Source organism: Triturus cristatus, chromosome 1_1, assembly GCF_964204655.1.
Source record: "Triturus cristatus chromosome 1_1, aTriCri1.1, whole genome shotgun sequence".
Lineage (NCBI taxonomy): Eukaryota > Metazoa > Chordata > Amphibia > Caudata > Salamandridae > Triturus > Triturus cristatus.
In genome coordinates this window covers 845,648,778-845,667,735 of record NC_140579.1, presented here as the reverse complement: position 1 = coordinate 845,667,735, position 18,958 = coordinate 845,648,778, and the positions used below count along the sequence as shown (strand labels likewise).

At 45.3% G+C, this 18,958-nt stretch overlaps 1 protein-coding gene across 4 annotated transcripts in view; it reads right to left on the bottom strand.

The window, feature by feature from the left end:
• DCAF11 (DDB1 and CUL4 associated factor 11) overlaps positions 1–6,655 on the bottom strand; it is a 370,711-nt gene extending 364,056 nt beyond the window's left edge. For 3 of the 4 annotated variants that reach the window (XR_014980723.1, XM_085650380.1, XM_085650400.1), the window contains exon 1: positions 5,420–5,829. Coding sequence is in view for 3 of the 4 variants with exons in the window: in XM_085650380.1 (XP_085506506.1) it covers positions 5,420–5,562 (143 nt within the window). In the remaining variant the exon portion in view is untranslated. Of the gene's footprint in view, positions 1–5,419 lie in introns of all 4 variants that reach the window. The other variant, XM_085650394.1, reaches the window with a different exon arrangement.
• Between the last annotated feature and the right edge of the window lie 12,303 nt (positions 6,656–18,958).

Genomic DNA, 18,958 nt, shown 5'->3' with positions numbered 1-18,958 from the left:
CGCCTTGTTCACGTGCACCCGGAGTAAAGTGAGTCTCAGCGACGCTGTGCGTGTTATCTTCGTGCAGCCTGAGACCTTCGTGTGGAGTGCTCGGTGATCGTGCACCCGAAGCTCAAGGGAGTCTCAGCGATGCTGTGTGTGTGTGTGTGTGTGCCCTGTGGCAGCATGAGATCTTCGTAGCAGTAGCAGCCTGGACCGGCAGCCCCGGAGGAGCTGAGCTGCCGGCCCGAGCACGCGGTTGCCAAGTCCCAAAGATTGCATTGGAGGCCCAAACCGCTGGACGAGGAGAGGAGAGCGAGTTTGCGCCCCCTAGGTAATGTGTATCGACTCCAGGGGAGGGGCGCGGGCTCGGAGGGAGACGCTCTCGGCCTCTCTCTCACTTCTAGCATTACGATCTGCATAACATGGTGTTAGGATTACAGACGAATGTTTAGAAGTGCTCATTAATACTGCCAGAACTTACAAGGGCTGGCTGGCCTAACAACCGGCCAGGAGGAATATTGCAAATACGCATATGTTGGGTTTATATTGTGTGGTCTTTTCGTATATCTTTTTATATATAATGTATACTTGTTTTATAAAATTTGTGTGGAGTCCATTTGTGGTGTCATCATTGGGTCGCTGTGAGCGTGGTTGCAAATACTTAACACATTTGCCTTGCAGATAAGCCTGGCTGCTCGTACCAAGCTACCAAGGGGGTGAGTGGGGCTATCTCAGAAGGTGACCTTCCTTTCCCTGACGTAGAAACGCGGGTCCCTATTTGTCCTAAGGTACCTACATCAGCCAACCAGGGATCCCGGGTCTAACAGCCTAGCTCAGGTGGCCACCATTCGTTGATCCATAGGGTGTCCTAGCTTTCCCTGAAGATGAAAACTTCTGTCTAGTCTGTAATTAGTTTGAGACAGTTGTTCATCTTCATAGCCAACTCCGTTATGCATTTTTGGAACCTGTCTTTGATGGTTGTTGCGTCATTTGTCAGGGAGAGGATGAGTTGGGTGTCGTCGGCTTAGGAAATTATGTTGAGTCCATGGTTCCTGACAATGTTAGCCATGGGTGCCATGTATTCCATCAGTACTACCTCACACTATGGCTGAGATTTCTCTCTCCCCGTATTTTATCAGGTCTCTCCTCCACTGGTATGCCTGCAGTAGGCCATTAACCTTCCACTGTATGGCTGTTACTCTCTTGGTGAGGGTCAATGCCTGGTCATTGAACACTATATCAGTCACAGAAGGATCACTTCCTGATTTTTCAGAATCAATAGAAATTTTCCATCTTATGAGAAGAAGATTATCTTGCCTCTTGTGATATTGTGCCTCACTTGATACTGTTCCCTAACCCAAGTTTCATCATCAATTGTTTACATCTGTGGTTCTTAACCTTATGACTTCTGAGGACACTCATTTAATCATTCTGGAACCCTGGGACCCCCCTCTTGAATCATTATTGGATCCAGAGACCCCCACTGAGTTTTAACTACAAGCCGGGAACTCCGGCTTAAGACTTTTTGATGATTTGAACCACAAAACAATACACACAAAAATACAGAAACATGCATTCATCAAACAAATATTAGGAAACATTTTAATTCACAAATTAAAAAAAAAAAATACATTTTATTGGGAAGCTTTGAGCCTTTCTAAATTCAATTTAGGTCACTCATCATCCATAGTATAATCTGTTTGATGTACTGTTCCATAAATCATTCTCAGGATCCTAATTTTTTGCCTCCAATTTCAAAATGTCCTCACATATACCGAACATTTTAAAATTAGCAATTGAACATGTTGCTTCTTTATTTATATACACTTTATTAAACTATTAATATAATTTAATTTTCTAAGCAGTCGTGGAACCCAGAGAAAGCTTTACAGACCCCCAGGGGCCCCCAGACCACAGTTTAAGAACCAATGGCTTAGATGAAACATTTGGATCAACCAAGGGTGATGACTCAGGGGCTTAGAAAACCACATTAGAGCAGATAATGGGTGCTGCAAATGTGGGGGCAATTATATTCAACATTCCTTAATCGTAAATTTCACATATTTTCACTTTTTCACATATTTCTTTATCTGAGGTTTTATAAATGAAACATTGCGACTCACAGACAAGGGGCTGACGAGATTAGGAATTTGGATGCTGTGATTTCTCTGGGAAAAGTTTTTTTATGCAATTTAATTCATTATCTTAAAGTTTGCTATAAATTAATTGTAGCACCCAAGGCAAGCTTGATTTTATTGTTTTACTGCAACAGCCAATGAAACGCCACACAAATAAATGAAACGTGCCCAAAAGCATGCTTACTGGCTCACCGTTCCTCTCTACAAACAGAGGCTTGCAACACAATATTTGTAAAGCTCTGTAGGTGCCCTACTTTACTTAGTAAGAGTACCAGTTTGAGTGAAAAATTAACTCTAAAATGCAGACGAGACTGCAGTTTAAGTTTATTGTACAGTTACTTAAACCTTTACAAAACTCCTTCTTGTTAATACCAATTCAGAACAATCAGATTAAAATAGAATTTAAAATACTTTCTAGAAGCATAACATGTGCCACCGAATTCCCAGCGACATTAATTAGGACCTAAAGAGAATGAAGCAGGTATTTCCAGTTTGAGCTTAAACAATCTGAAAATTGGCATATGAAGCGGTAGTTAGCACATTGAAATTTGCCACTAGGCTACTGCGTGTATTTTGGGGTCAGCATTTGTCTGTCATGCGCTGTGTACGTCCCCACCTCTCCAGGTTTCAAATAGTACCTGACCAACAATTTACATTTTTCAGTTTGATCAACATTGATAGCCTGCCCTGATCTCAGGGCTTGTAAAGTACTCTCTCAACAGGCAAGTCATAGCATTCCGCAAGGCGTTCTTTTTTGGCCACAAAAGTGAATAAGAAGGAATGATGGGGAAGCAGCAGAACGACCCCTGGTGCTTCAGGTGTTCAGTTTAGTTCCTCATAGTATTCAGCAAGGTGCAAAGTGCTGGGGGAAACAAAGAGTGTCCCAAAAGAGCTTCAGGATTTTTTAGTAGCAGCTATACGATGACATGAGCAAGTTTTAAGAACCTGGCTCGAGCCAACACTTGCCTTAGCTTTTAACTTTTGATGTAATGTGCGCTAGATTCAAGCTAGTGGTCACAACCTATGCAAATTGCAGCGACAGATGTGTGGTATCCCTAAAAGACTTCAGATATTTAGTGGCAGCTGTATCAAGCTCAAGCTATAAGCAGGTTAAGGGCCTGGGCTCTTGGCCGTCGGTGGTAAAAATGAGCCACAATTTTGTTACTGCCACTTGGAGGCCTTAGTGGTGAAGAAACCCTCCTCTGGCGAGATCTACATTCTCCACCTCAGATTGTCAGTCTCAGTTCAAATGACGCTACCACTTTTTAAAAAAACTGGTCAAAATTGCCTGTTGACAAGCATTTATACAGTACGCCATTTGCGGAAAATACTGCAGTACCATCTGCAGGAACATATCTGCAATCTCCAAGCATCACAAGCTAAATTCTGTTAATCTGGATAGTAAGTGTCATATAGTGAAGGGTTCTGCAACCTATCTATGTCACCAATTGACTGGACATAAGACAGTCTCTTCAGACAAAGTTCCATGTCACTCTGAAACAGAAGGTGCCCAAGAGCTGGGCAAAGGTCCAAGCACTCCTAAGCTGCACAGGATATTTGATATTTGTGGACGACTTTGAGACTACTACTAAATACCAGACAAATTTTACAACAAAAAACAATAAATAAGGATGGCTTGCCAGGTAATATTGCAAGGTCTAAAAGACGGAGCACCCTAGTGTTTAAGTTACCAATTGTAACAAAAAATACATTGTCCAGACTGCTGCATCTGACAATGAGGTGGTGTAGATACACACCGTCAGCTAAATAAGAAGGGGTTAAGACCACATAGCTTTCACCAGTAGGGTTTTTGTTGCACAAGAGAGGAATTTGGCCACTGCATAATGAGAATATTTTGCTGCTATCTGGTCAGTCAGCTGGCTTTAACCTTGCGTTTGTTCCAGTCTCTGATTCAAACGTTAATTTTCCCTAAATTTCAATGGTCATGAACTCAGACTGCCTACGCTTACACAATGTGGGATGTTACTTGTGGTCATGAGTTTTTTGTAACTTTATGGCCTTTATCTTGTCATTGGGATGGTATACTTGGTCATGCTATAAAAATACTTGTTTACATTCCTGTTAGGGTTTTTTCAAACGTAAGCCTTTATTTTTCTTTTAGCATTAAAAAATCCAGCCTATCTACTTTTAGAATTGGAAAATCTGGACCATTTTCTTCACTCCTGTTAATGGTAGGCCTCTTACTATGTCACCTACTAAGAGAAGAAGGTTTCTTTAAGACACAAAATATCTTTTTTCCCTGATAATGTAAGGCACAATTGGCATGAAAGCTGACCAAATGTCTGCCATGTCTAGATCACCCCTACCCACTGAAAGCGGGAAATGTATATTACATAATGTATGCTGTAAAGGAGCACATTAGTAATTAATAATTAGTATAATATGAGTAGGCCGGTAGTTTCAATGGGCATTGAGTGAAGCCTTGTTACAGAATGTTAACAGTTATAAAGAAGTATGAATGCAAAGTTAAAAGATGACGACATCGCAGATGGCTCTGGGAGACGGGAAGTGGATTTAGAATGTTGAAAGGATTCTGAAAAATATGTACTTCGTGTATTTTTTCATAGAGAAATATGATATCCTACACGAGAGCTCATCGAATGGGAAGAATGGGCGATTTTATGAAGGATCATCACCGAGAGCAGTAGAGCCAAATATTGAGCATGTACAGCTGCAGGTCAGGTACATATATTTTGCCTGCAGTGTCGTTTATAGTTCTTGGGTACACAGTTGTGTCAGGAAGACTTTACATGGTTAATACTGGCTTCCCCAGTGTAGTCACAAAAGTATGATCCAGGGTCGTACATTTGCAACTGTGCAATTCTGAAAGTACAATCAAGCTGTGGAATGTGTAAAGTATAGTACCATTCCTGTAGGCATGACAATATAGCACAGTGGCATGTAGTCATGACAGCAGGACAGCGAGACAATTGATGATGACAGTACAGCCCATGGGTACGTAGCTACAACAGTATGGCCCCATAACAGATATGCCTGCAATTACATAAGTATAAAACCAGTACTGAGTGGTTACAACAAAGATGACAGGACTCAAGGCTGGCATGTAATTATTACAGTATACATCCCAGGGCCTGCTGTTGCCAGATAATATCTCAGGGTCATAAAGCTATAACAGACTGACCACAGACTGGCGCAGTTACAACTGTATAATTTAGGACTGTGCGCACACAACAGACTGACCTCAAAAGTGCAGTTTGAACTATGCTACCTAGTGTAGCACATAGTTAGTGAGGGATGGTTCACACAAGAGGATTTACCTGCGCAGGAGATAAGCCAGTACCTGTGCCAGATCCACGTTCTCCTCCTCATTCTCCTCGCCACTGCCGTGGCGACCTGTGGACCGGCCCTCCGGCGGTTCCCCGGCACCGCCACGACTCGTGCTGCTACTGCGAGACCCCATCGCCCATGTCTGAGGAAAAAGACATCCACTCTACCTGGCCTCAAAGTGCCGGAATCTCTACAACACTGATAGTTGAATATCTGCAGGAAATTCTACCTCGTGCCTTACACGTTATCGACTGATGCTCTCACTACATGGCATCTCGCCGTGAACTCTGGTAGGAACTGAAGCCACGTGACACTAAAGCTCCCTTTCGGATAATTTACAACATTTACCTGTGACCCGCTAGCCTGCAATAGTCCCGATGCTGCCTGGCCATCATCACACTTTCAGAAAATACTACCAACCGCTCATACACTATTTTAAACGATCCCAATCCTCGTCAAATGTTGTGGTATCTGCCACAGCTCACCCACCACAGATGTTTGGTCTCGCTTGTTTATGGGCAACAATCAATCCGATCCTGACATTGACACCAAACTCACACTCTTGAAGTAACTTTTAGTAAACACATGTCTAAGCAAATCCAACAGAGAACAGACAATACACTAAAATAAAGCCCGATCGCAATTCCAAAGGACAGACACCAAGTTACCACCTACATAACTGTAGGCAGTACAGTCAAGACACACTCGTCTGATACAGAGCAATCAGAGCCCAGAATTGTGAGGGACAAAACGCAGTGTAATAATGTCTTGCGCTTTAAACGCAACGACACTGATTCAGTTTCCTTTACTCTGCCTGAAACCTATCAGTACACAACGCACCAAAATACATTCAGTGATGTCTGTTCTATAGTCGACTCTAACACAAAAGAGTCCGAATGTTCTACCTGCCAATCTAATAGAGGTAAAATAGCCCTTATCAACCAATCGAAACAAAAAGGTAATTAAAACGTAAAACGCGAACCAAAACTAAAAACATCACCTACAACCCAGCTAGCCTGCGAGGGCAGAGGGCGCAGGGCCGTCTGAACACCACCGACCTCCTATATGAACAAGGAAACCCAATTGACCATGAACTCCAAAGACTTATCTAATCAGAGCATGAAACCTCACACCGCGAAAAGACGCCCCTGCAAATGGGCAAGTGGCACAAGAAACAGCGCCGCGGGCGATCGACAGAACAAGCAGCTGGATCCTAGATGACGGTCGTGAGGGGGTGCGCGCGCAGGGTGTTTACATCTTTCTCGCTGGGTGCAGAACGGTACAGTCTGCTTCCTGGTCACGTGACGGAGCAGGGTTAGCGTGCTAGCTGTTGCTTGTCAAGTGCGTGCTGCACCGATGAAGTGTAGAGGGGGAGGGAATTAAGGTAAGAAGACTGGATGGTGCAGTTACAGTCTGAAACATGTATAAAAGAAAAGTGTTACGCTGGTGCTGGGCTGCACTTATTTAGACGAGTTTTGTAGATGTGGGAATTTAAAGAAATAGGGTGATCGTAGACCCACAGGAGATTGCCGCTGCCCGTGTCCCAAGCAGTGGGACATCAGCAGGGCAGCATTTTAGTGGCCGCCCGTCGGAGCCTTCCCCCTTGCTGCCTCGCGCGCGAGGCCTACGCCCACTAGGGTATGACTCCCCTATCGCGTGGAGCTGGAGGCGGTCCATTGGGGGCGGGGGGGCGCGGCTTACCCCCCTACTTAGGAGGCGCTCTCGCCCAGTTCCTCCTCTGTCTCCTGCGCGCCGCACCAGCCTGGACAATCTAAGGAAGACCTGTCTGATTGCGCGCTGGGGATTGCGGATGTGACCCTCAACACAGCACTGGAGCTACGTATCCGCAGATCTAAAACAGACCAGGTGGGGAAGGGGAAGACGGTGGTGTTACAGACCCTAGGGGATAACAGGTACTGCCCGGTTCACTTGGTCAGGGAATACCTTGTTATGCGTCCAGGATCTCCTGGTCCCTTTCTGGTTCATGCGGACGGATCCCCCCTCACAAAATTTCAGTTTGAGCGTCTACTAGGAGCTTCACTGGCTAGAGCCGGTCTAGCGGGGTGCGGGCGCAGGTTTTCCTCGCACTCCTTTAGGATTGGTGCTGCTACTTCTGCGGCCAAGGCCGGCCTGGGCCCGGAGGGAGTAAAAGGGGTAGGCCGCTGGGAATCGGACTGTTTCAAGAAGTATGTCCGTCCGTAATGCTGTGGTACAACCCGGAGCTTTGTTCCCGCTCCAAGTTTTGTTTTGGTCCATTGTCATGAACGCATCGCTTTGTGTGTGCAATAAAGATACGCTTACCTAAAAGCCGTTTCATCGCTTTATTGACAGGTCCCCGGGTATGGTTGGTAGGCCATTCCTACATCTCGAGGATGGAACGCTGGGCAGCACACAGGAACTGGTCGCAGAACTTTGCTACTACACAGCTTGTGTGGTTGGGTTGTCCGGGCATGAAATGGAGTGAAGCTCGCGGCATGATTGAGCAGCGCCTGGCAGTTGCAGGGGTCCAGCCCACTGTTATCATCTTGCACTTAGGGGGTAATGACCTGGTTGCCAGGGGGAGGAGGGCTCTGCTACTGTCGATGCAAACTGACTTACAGGCCATCAGCCAAGCCGTGGGGTCATGCGAGGTCTGGTGGTCTGAAATCGTCCCCCGCAGGGTTTGGAGAGGGGCTAGGTCCCCGGCTGCGGTAGAGCGGTCCCGTAGGAGGCTTAACAGGTCCATGCAGAAATTCATGGGGCACAGGGGCATGGGCTTCATCAGACATGCTTTGATCCAAGAGAAGGTTGAAGGGTATTATGAAGCTGACGGGGTGCACCTGTCCAGGGTAGGGATGGACATGTTCCTGCTTGACGTACAAGAGGCATTGGCTAGCAAGGGACACCAGTAACACTTGTTTGGAGAGGGGGGCTCTGGCAGCGACGGTAGCCTCCCCAGAGCTGTGGCGGAGTTACAGGGCGATCTGGATGCAGACTGGTACAGTAAGGGTACCTCTGCGACAGGCGGTACAGTAAGGGTACCCCTGTCCGGCACAGTAAGGGTGCCCGAGCCAAGGTCCAGGAGCCGAAGGGGGTTCTGGGAAGACCGCGACGGCGCCCCGTTAGTCCTTCGGGCGGTTGGGGGGCCTGACCAACCGGGGGTGTGCCACAACACGCTCCGCCCCTGTCGGAAGGGGCGGGAGTAGGAGGCAGATCACGTGACCCAGTGGATGATCTGTAAATAATTATGTGCCACACTGCCGGGCATCGACCCACCGTGTGTGCTGGCTCACCAGGCGGGCGGAGCAGCAAGGGGCTGCCTGCCCTGGATCGCCCGTAAGATAACCCAATTTTATTATCATACTGTGTTGTATGAAATAAACCTGTAGCAGTTCTTCACCCACAAATAAAGTGTCAGTGTAATCTTTGGGTGACGTCTGTGTATGCGTGTTGACTGAAGCGGATGACGGTGTGGTCACTATGCCGCTGCCCGCGTCCCAAGCAGTGGGACATCAGCAGGGCAGCATTTTAGTGGCCGCCCGTCGGAGCCTTCCCCCTTGCTGCCTCGCGCGCGAGGCCTACGCCCACTAGGGTATGACTCCCCTATCGCGTGGAGCTGGAGGCGGTCCATTGGGGGCGGGGGGGCGCGGCTTACCCCCCTACTTAGGAGGCGCTCTCGCCCAGTTCCTCCTCTGTCTCCTGCGCGCCGCACCAGCCTGGACACGCGTTCTCCCACCCTTTCCACTTACCCCACGTGTCAGGCACAGCGCGTTATTGGGATGTTTTAATTTTTCTATTTTGCGTTGCAGGCGGAGTTACAGGGCGATCTGGATGCAGACTGGTACAGTAAGGGTACCTCTGCGACAGGCGGTACAGTAAGGGTACCCCTGTCCGGCACAGTAAGGGTGCCCGAGCCAAGGTCCAGGAGCCGAAGGGGGTTCTGGGAAGACCGCGACGGCGCCCCGTTAGTCCTTCGGGCGGTTGGGGGGCCTGACCAACCGGGGGTGTGCCACAACACGCTCCGCCCCTGTCGGAAGGGGCGGGAGTAGGAGGCAGATCACGTGACCCAGTGGATGATCTGTAAATAATTATGTGCCACACTGCCGGGCATCGACCCACCGTGTGTGCTGGCTCACCAGGCGGGCGGAGCAGCAAGGGGCTGCCTGCCCTGGATCGCCCGTAAGATAACCCAATTTTATTATCATACTGTGTTGTATGAAATAAACCTGCAGCAGTTCTTCACCCACAAATAAAGTGTCAGTGTAATCTTTGGGTGACGTCTGTGTATGCGTGTTGACTGAAGCGGATGACGGTGTGGTCACTAATTGGAAAGCCTTCAGTGCCTGTTCGACAGCAGGGCAATTGAACGCAGTAAAGGTAAGCAATAGTGTATTCAGTGTTAATCCGTTAAGTAATCACTGGAACCAAATGATTACTTTTAAGAAGTTGTTTAATACTCCAAATAGCACCACCAGGAGGCGCGATCTTTCTTAACAGCTAGAGCCCGACCGCAACTGTCACGGTGCTCACTCGTCATTCCAAACTGAAATGCAGAGCTCGCACCGTGAGCACGAGGGCTTATACAAACAGTGAACGCTACACCCCTGTAGTGTACTGCTCAGCCAGGATGTGCATGTTAGAATGTTAAAGGTTAGAATGTTGGTATGATTCAGGCAGTTGCTGAATGGGCTGAGCAGATACAGACCGCCCCTGGTGGGGCTCTTCTATTATACAACTTAATACCAAATAAACCTACATGAAAACTACCAAGAAAGGACTACTTTTTGTAACATTACATATGGTTCATACCATATGTTATACCGTGTCGCAGTTTTATCCACACCAACTCCTTAAGTTTTTCATATTACCTTTTATTGTGCGTTTAAGTGGAATTTTAATGCTTTATGTGGTCCTCCTCCACATCCGTCTTACATTTTCTTTTAGCACATTGTGCCGTGTGCCCCTTCCGCACACCCTTCACCCCAACTTCCTTTGGGGGTTTTCAATGTTTAAGGTACTTTATACTACAGTGCTTATTTACATTATGATACTTTATGTTGCTTTACAGTGTCTTCTTCCTAAGCTCTTAGGAGAATTTTCCAAAGGCATGTTTCACAATAGCATAGCATAGCATTAATATATGTTTAATTGCGGTACTTTTCTTGCATATCCCCTGTTCATGGGGTCCAAGACCGTTTGTATTTTCATTACATGGTACCTGTATGTGATTTTACGTCTTCCTACTGTCTAGTGGATTTATTTTCAAAAATCCACCTAGGTGTACTTCACACACCTCCCTTACGCCTTTAAAGTGCTCTTCCTTTCTTTCTTCTGCACTTACTGTTCTTTTCCATTTTCTTTCTGCTTGCCTCCTTCACAATGGTCTGGCCAACCAGTGTGCCCTGGTGGTGATTTGTATGTCAACTTCTTATTCTTGTTTTTGCGCCTCCATTGCCGCGAAAACTTCTTCCTTCATTTCCTTGCTAGTTTTTCCTTACAGTACTCTTCCCTTACAACTTCGTCTTATTCACATCTGTTGTCTCCGTTAAAGGGGGAAGAAGGGTTCTATACATGCTTTGCTTTCATTGTTCATACTTCTGTGCTTTTCTCAGTGCTTTTCTTTAAAAAAAATTCAAAATGTATTACACATTCATTAGGCATTTTAAAAACTTATCATTATTTCATTACGTGTTTTAAAATGTATTACTTGTCACATCACTTCAAGATTTATTCACCTTATGTTTTGATTGTAACCTTTTGTTGTACATCTTTCAAGTCTCCTTTCTCATTGCAAAGAAGGGAGAAGATGTAGTGTACTGCTCAGCCAGGATGTGCAAGTTAGAATGTTAAAGGTTAGAATGTTGGTATGATTCAGGCAGTTGCTGAATGGGCTGAGCAGATACAGACCGCTCCTGGTGGGGCTCTTCTATTATACAACTTAATACCAAATAAACCTACATGAAAACTACCAAGAATGGACTACTTTTTGTAACATTAAAACCCCCCCCCTTCTTTAAAATTAATGAAACAAAACTAAACAAGAACAAACACAATTAGAATGACTAAAAATACATACAGTGCACATTATACTAAAGTGTACTAGCAATATACGGAATGACTAATAAAAACCTAGAAAGAAATATTAATGGCAACAGAGTTAAAACACATTTTTCCCATCCCCTTTGCTAACGTAATCAGACAGCCATGCAGGTTTCCCCCGTACCATTTGCTCTTCTGAATTTTCCTTCTTTCTATCATCCTGAACATTTCCTTCAACAGAGTCCTATTCACTTTCTACAAGTTCTCTCATTTCACTTCCCTGAACTCCTTCCTCACTTTGAGAATCCTGGTTAGTTTAATAACAACTGTACATTTAAGATATTTCTTTACTATATACCTCCTTCTTCCCTTTAAGAATGGCTATTATTTCCAGATTCCCCACTTTGGCATTTCTTAACTTCACAGCATTTAAAAAACAATTATTACTTCAAAAGGTCCTATAAATTAGCTCTTGCCTTTTCTCACTTTCCAAAGCTTTTGACCTTAACCCACATTCCTACAATAATGCTACAACCACTAACTGACTGATCCTCCCCTACAATCATACTTAGATTTGTATTCCTTTGGGTGTCCTCAATCTTACGCCTTATCTCATTCATATCTACATTGGTAGAGGTGGATTCTACTAGCCATTAAGGGTCATTCTTGGTAACCTAACGCATATAATTTAAAAATGCGAGCGGCCAGTCATGCCATTACAAGTAGTTCTGTGCATTTACACCGTTTTGAGGACTTGCAACTTCCACTCATCATTTTCCTGCCATCTGTATCGCACCTTTAAGCACTCTATTAAACCTTTCAATCATGCAATTCCCGCTTTGATTATAAAGTGATGTAGTATTATTTTTAATGCCAATTCTATTGAAGTAATCTTTCACCTTGCCTGATAAAAACTTCGCTCTATTGTCCATGATAATTTGGATAGGCAACCCCTCATCTATGAATATAACATCAAGGAAATATAGCAAATAATTCATGTCCACCTTGTCCACTATCCTGACTGTTGACCACCTTGAAGAACACCAATAGAAGCAATGGCATACTTAGACATGGCCTCTATAGGACCCATAATGTCCACTGATTCTTTGGAACCCAATGTTCACTCATATAAGGTCTCAATGATTTATCAGCATTCGCACAATGCCTGACCAATCTTTCAACAAAAAGCTAGTGTTCAGGCCACCAAAAACTTTCTTGACGGAATGTTTGGTTCTTACAGTGACCCTATGTCCTTCATAACATTGCCTAACGATCATCTCTCTAAGTTTGCTAGGTGGTACTGCTCGATCACCTCTCCATATAATGTTATTAACACAGCCCAGTTTGTTTCTAATCTCCAAAAACCATCTTAAATCAGATTTCAGAGTTCCTTTAGTGGGTCAACCATTTTTTAATGAATTTTTAAAACCCCATGCAGCAATTCATCTTCGGCATACATCTTTCTCTATAGGAGGAATACATTATCATGAACTAATGCTATATGATGTTCATCCCACTCTCCACACACATACCTTCTGATTTGCAATGGCAACCTTGATAAAAGGTCCGCAGTAACGTTGTCTTTAATCGAAACATAAAATATCTTATATTCAAAATCCTGGAGTCTCATTGACTTTCCAACAATCCATGCAGACACTTTAATTATCCCTTCAGTATTAACCAACCTAACTAAAGGTTTGTGATCACTCGTTATCTCACGTTGTTTATCCCAAAACAAAAGGTCTAAAATGTTCTAAGAACCAAATGCACGCCAGTGTTTTTCTCTTGATAACTGAGTACTTTTCTTTGGCATGAGTAAGCCTCTAGACTTTGTTCCTCACCATTATCTACACATTTAACTATCTGTTTTCTCACCCTCTGGGAACCCTTAGAAAAATGTCCCATCACCCATCAGTTAAAACACTTCTGCTTGACAGCAGGACACAATTTACTATGAGCAAGATGAAATTTGCTGTTGCAATGAAAACATCTTAAGTTTTCTCTGTTCGCTTCATATTTCTTCTCCTTATTCTCTTCAAAATGTTTTTTTTCAGTTTTTGTAAAGTCTCCTTTTCTGGGAGTAGATTTAATAGTGATTTTACTTACACTTTCCTCACGTTTAGCATTCACGTTTGCTTGCACTAACTTAGAAATTCTACTTCACAACTCAGATTTCCTGATAATAACTAAAATATGTTGTAATTGTGCATCCCCATTACCCTACAATATTTCTTGAATTGATGGGTCTTTTACATGCATTACTACCTGGTCTCTAATTAAATCTTCCTGAAGAACTCAAAATTTACAATCCAGCGACAAAGTTCTAAGAGCCGCTACGTAACTGTCAATGGATTCATCAGCCTCCTGTTTCCTCTAAAATAACTTATACCTCACTATACCCATACATACCTTAGAGAGAAATAATGTTCGAAATCTGCAATTGCACAATCAAATACTTTTTGATCCCCCTCCCCACCAATCTCCTTAGTCATTTGTTCAAATGCTTTTAGACCTTCTGGATCCACAGAATGTAGGAAAATTCTTTTTTTTTCTATTCTGCAGACATGTTCCCTTCTTCATCCACCTTTACAATATAATTACAAAAATATGCTCTTCATTCTGCCCACTTCCTACAAGGCATTCCCCAGCAGGCCAAAATAATTGTGGGGGAACTAAGGAATAATTTTTCGCCCACTTATTTATAATTAAAAAAAATATATAAGGCAAAAGCAAATGGGGACCACCTTAGTTCAACAAGGACACGCGGTCAGACGGGGAGGCGAGTTGTGCTGAGCTGAATCGAAAGCTGAGTCGGAGCTGAGTGAGAGCGTGGTGCGTGGGGGGCGGGGCGGAGTTTTTTGCAGCAGCGACCGTAGTACTGACCGTCCGGTTGGTTGTTCGGCGAGCAGTGTGCAGTTTTGGCGGTTCGGCTGTTTTGTTGGCAGCGGTGGTCTGCGTGGATCAGCAGCGAGGCAACTATAGGGTGTGGAGGAGAGGCGGAGGAGAGGCGTGGAGACAGTGGAGACGGTGGTTGGATGCGCTGCAGGGTTCCCTGCGAAGCTTGCAGAGGTGAGTCACTTGCTTTCCGCAATTCCAGCACCTCTTAGCAGTACCCTAGCTTCGGGCTGCTCTCTCCCGTTGATCTCCCGGTTACTACCGCCATAGTGACCTAAAGCGTTTTAGGTCCTCAACTCCCACCCACCCATTGTAAAACTGGTACAGCAGCGTGTCTGCTACGCCGTGTTTGTTTGTTGCCTTGCTGCTGCTCCTCTCCCCTGTGACTGTCTAGTACTGCCGCGAGCCACCCTGCCTCGCCCTGCTCCGCAGCCGCAAAATATCCGCCAAACCTACTTGGTTTGGTTGGTTCCCCCACCCTCAGTCTCCGTGCTGTCTAGCTCGGCCCAGCTTAGCCTGGTCTGGTTTCGCTCCCCCCAGCTCCGTCGCCCATCCGATATCCCAGCCCACATCTATACCTTGGCCCTGCTGGCCTCTTGCTGGAGCCCTTGTTCACCCTGTTAGCCCCTTTGCACCCCCCTTGTACACCCTCCACATACGTAATAGACCACACCACCTCAGTTCTATCCCTTGTAGAACCGTTTGAGGGATGCAGGGGGTGCAGGGGCCACAGGGGTCGTAGGGTAGGATGGTGTGGGCAGGGAGAAGGGGGGGGCGGAAGAAAGGGGGGGTGTCCAAGAGGCAGCGCTTGCACTACCAGTTACGTGAGATCTACGTGAGTCCATCGCAAAATCGGCAGAAGAGGATCCGGCTTCAATCGGCTTTATATCGGCAATATAGTTAAATTAAACAAAACAGAGTGATGAGATCCGGGAGAAATAGGAAGGTGGTCTCATCACCGAAACGAAAAAAACGAAAACAGCTGGCAGCAGCGGTAGAGGGTGCAGCAGCGAACGCCTCTAACAAACTAATGTCCTTGCCCCCACTGGATTCGCCAGCTCCACTCCCCTGTGGACGAGAGCCAGTTGGCAACAGGGACCATATTTTTCCTCCGTGTCACAAGTCTAAACAATCCTTTTTGATTTTGGAGTATTTAAAAAAAACACCTGGAGTGGCTAGACCTCTTTCCCCCCCACAAACATTGGTGGTGCCAAGGACTAGTGTTATAATTTGTCACGTGGTACATTCCATCCACCCCCCCTCCTACCCTGTATACTGGTAACGCTTAGAATGTTGACATGAAGGCAGCCTTGGAATGTTGACAGGCTGCCTTCACCCGGTGTACTGTTTGCCAGCAAGCAGAGGGTGCAGTTAACCTTTGACTGAATAAAGAAATCTACACTTACCTGAGTAAAGAACTTACTTCATTTTGGCGACAAGGGAAACTGTGGCTGTGACGGGGACAGCGCTGCACCCTCCCCTGTGAAGATTTCGACTTGCTGGCGATTGATGGATTTGGGATGTCCAATGACGACGGGAGTCTTCTTTAAGCGGATTTACCTGTGTCATCTCTTGCGGTGAGGTGTTAAGGACAGTGGGGGTGTCTGGTCTTAAATTTAGACGCCGATTCCTTGTACCCCGAGTCTCTACCAGGGCATAACATCAGTCACCTGGAGAGTGGGGAATGAGGCTGTGAGGCGTAGACCACCCTGGAACTTGCCGTAAATAATTTTCGAAGGGAAGACTTCTCGAGGTGTCGATCCGAGTTCAGCCGGAGCGGTGGCTTCGTGATCCCTAGTGGTCATACTTATGGTGTGAACCTACGTAAGGGTTTGGAGTGGCCGGAAGCTCACAGTGTGCTTTACCGCCGGAAGACATTGAAGGTTGTGATTTACCAGCTTTGGGGTTTCCTTTGATAGGCGTATCCGCAGCAATTCTGCTTTACCTGGTGTTATCGGCTTCACACATGCCGCTACTGAAGTGGGGCTGTCGACAGGCTGAGTGCGCCGATCCTGGTCCAGGCGACCTTGCGTTATTGAGGCGGCACACAGCAGAAGCGCGTTGCGTGAGGGGGCCTCGGAGTGTGAAAGGCTGCTTCTTATCGGCGGAGAATCTTTGGTGAAAGGCACTGAACTGTTTCCCGTGGACAACGTAATGTGAGGAACACTTTCGTTCTCGTTAGGAACTCACCTGGAAAAGGGGTTATAGTAGGTTTCCTCGGAGGCTCGTTTTTCATTCACCGATTGTGCAGTCACAGGAAGCGTTTGTCATAACCTCACCAGAGGAACTATGGGAGATTGACAACAAACAATGAAATAGGACTGGATTTTGGTGGGAGGTAAAGAGTGAAAGAGAAAACAGGTTCCACAGGGGTTACACGGTGGTTGGTGTATGTTTAAAGTATCCGGGGTAGGAACGTTTTGCGAAGGTGTAAGAAAATTAGCATACTCAATTTTATGCAGCTTCACTCTTAATCATCACATGCTATTTTGTTCTACAGTCCCCGCCTCCGTGTAGGTAAGCAGCTGTCTATCTAGGGAATTGTAAGTAGTTCAGCAATTGTCACAATCCCCACCATGGCAGGGGCAGGAATGAGTCAACCGCCTCCATTTCTAAATGAGTTTGGGGAACCGGAAATTCCATGGAAAAGATGGGAAGGAATTTTCAAGTCTTGTCTGATAGCCATAGGGGGCGGGAATTTTTCTAACATAAGGAAGCAACATATACTGTTACATAATTTGGGAATACTTGGTAGGAAAGTTTTTGAAGACATAACAGGAAGACTTGTGGATGATGAATTTCGTGACGATGATGAAGGTGTTGATGTCTATGAATATACCTTACGTAAGCTAGAGGCGCATTTCAAGGTTAAAATAAATGTAGTCCTGGAAAGGCACAAATTCTTCAAAAGAATTCAAAAGAAAGAGGAGAAGGTGTCTTCGTACATTGCTGTGTTGAGGGGTATGGCAGCCACCTGTGAGTTTGGGGCGCTTACAGACTCTCTTATTAGAGACCAATTGGTAAGATGCACAATCGAGGAGAAGGTTCAGGAGGAATTGCTTACAAGAAATCCAGATTTGGAGGAAGCCATTAGTATAGCAAAAGGTCTGGAGCATACAGCGCTATGTATGAGAGAAATGAAAGTTTCAGAAGTAGCCAAAGAAAAGTCTGTATCTAAAGATTCTTTGAGTGCGGAGGCAGTCTGTAAAGTGGAGAATAGGAACAAAGAGTTCTCTAGCAATAAAGTGGAAGGCCTGAAGTGTTTTAGATGTGGAAACCACAATCACTTTGCTAATAATTGGCGTTGCCCAGCCAGAAATGTTATATGTAGGAAGTGCAACAAAAAAGGACATTTCTCTAAAGTGTGCAATGTTAGTAGTAACAAAGTTCATGTGGTTGAATACAAGGAGGTTGATGAAGGGGAGGAAAAAAGTTTTATCTTTCAGATAGAGGATGAGTGCAAGGATGAAAACACACAGTATCCCACATGTGAGATTAGTCTGGACGGGGAAAAGTTTAAGGTGTATGCAGACTCGTGCTCTCCTTTTACCCTTGTAGATAAGAACATGTTCTATGAGAAGTTTTCTAAACACAACCTCAAACTAGAGACAGCGGATATCGCTCCCTCGGGTTACAATAGAGTGCCCATTCCGTTGGAAGGAATGGTAAGAATGAGAATATCTTTCAAAGACAGGCACACAGTGGGGAAAGTTTACGTATCCAGGGAGGGCTCTAGTTTATTAGGGTGGAAACACCAGAAGGAATTGGGAATTTAAACTCGACCCTAATAACCAGGAGCAGGTTCTTCTTATTGATCCCCCGGTGGTGGGGTCTAATTTGGTAAATGAATTTCCTGAAGTGTTTAATGAAAATTTGGGAGTACTTAAAAATTACATGCATAAAATAGAGCTCAAGGTGGGAGCCAAACCAGTGGTGCACAAAACACGTTCTGTCCCCTTATTGATGAGAGAACCTTCAAGAATGGAATTGGAAAAATTGGTCAAACAAGGGGTCATACAGGATTGAATGTTCAGCATGGCTGGCGCCCATTGTCATAACGAGTAAGGATGGGGGGAAGAGGATTAGGCTATGTGTGGACCTAAGGGCATTGAACGCCAACATTGTCGTGGACAGGCATCCTTTACCTAGGATACATGAGATGTTGAGCACGTTGCAAGGTGCTAAGTTTTTTAGTGTACTCGACCTCTCATCGGCCTACCACCAAATTAAACTCCATCCTGATTCTCAACCATTGACGGCTTTCACCACCCCTTTTGGCAACTACAAATTTTTAAGAATGCCGTTTGGGCTGGCGTCAACGGCTTCAGCATTTCAAAGAGCAATGCAGCATGTGTTAAGAGATTGTCCTAAATCGATGTGTTTTCAGGACGACATTTTGATTTATGGTTCGAGTGACAGTGAACATAATTTGAATGCTGAGAGAGTACTCAAAAGGTTAAGGGATGTAGGGTTCACCACGAAAGAGAGCAAATGTAAAGTGGGTGTAACCTCAGTTGACTAAGGCACACCATTTCGGAGGAGGGGATAAAGCCTACAATTGATCTGGTTGAAGCAGTGAGGAGAGCACCTACTCCATCATGCAAAGAAGAAGTTCT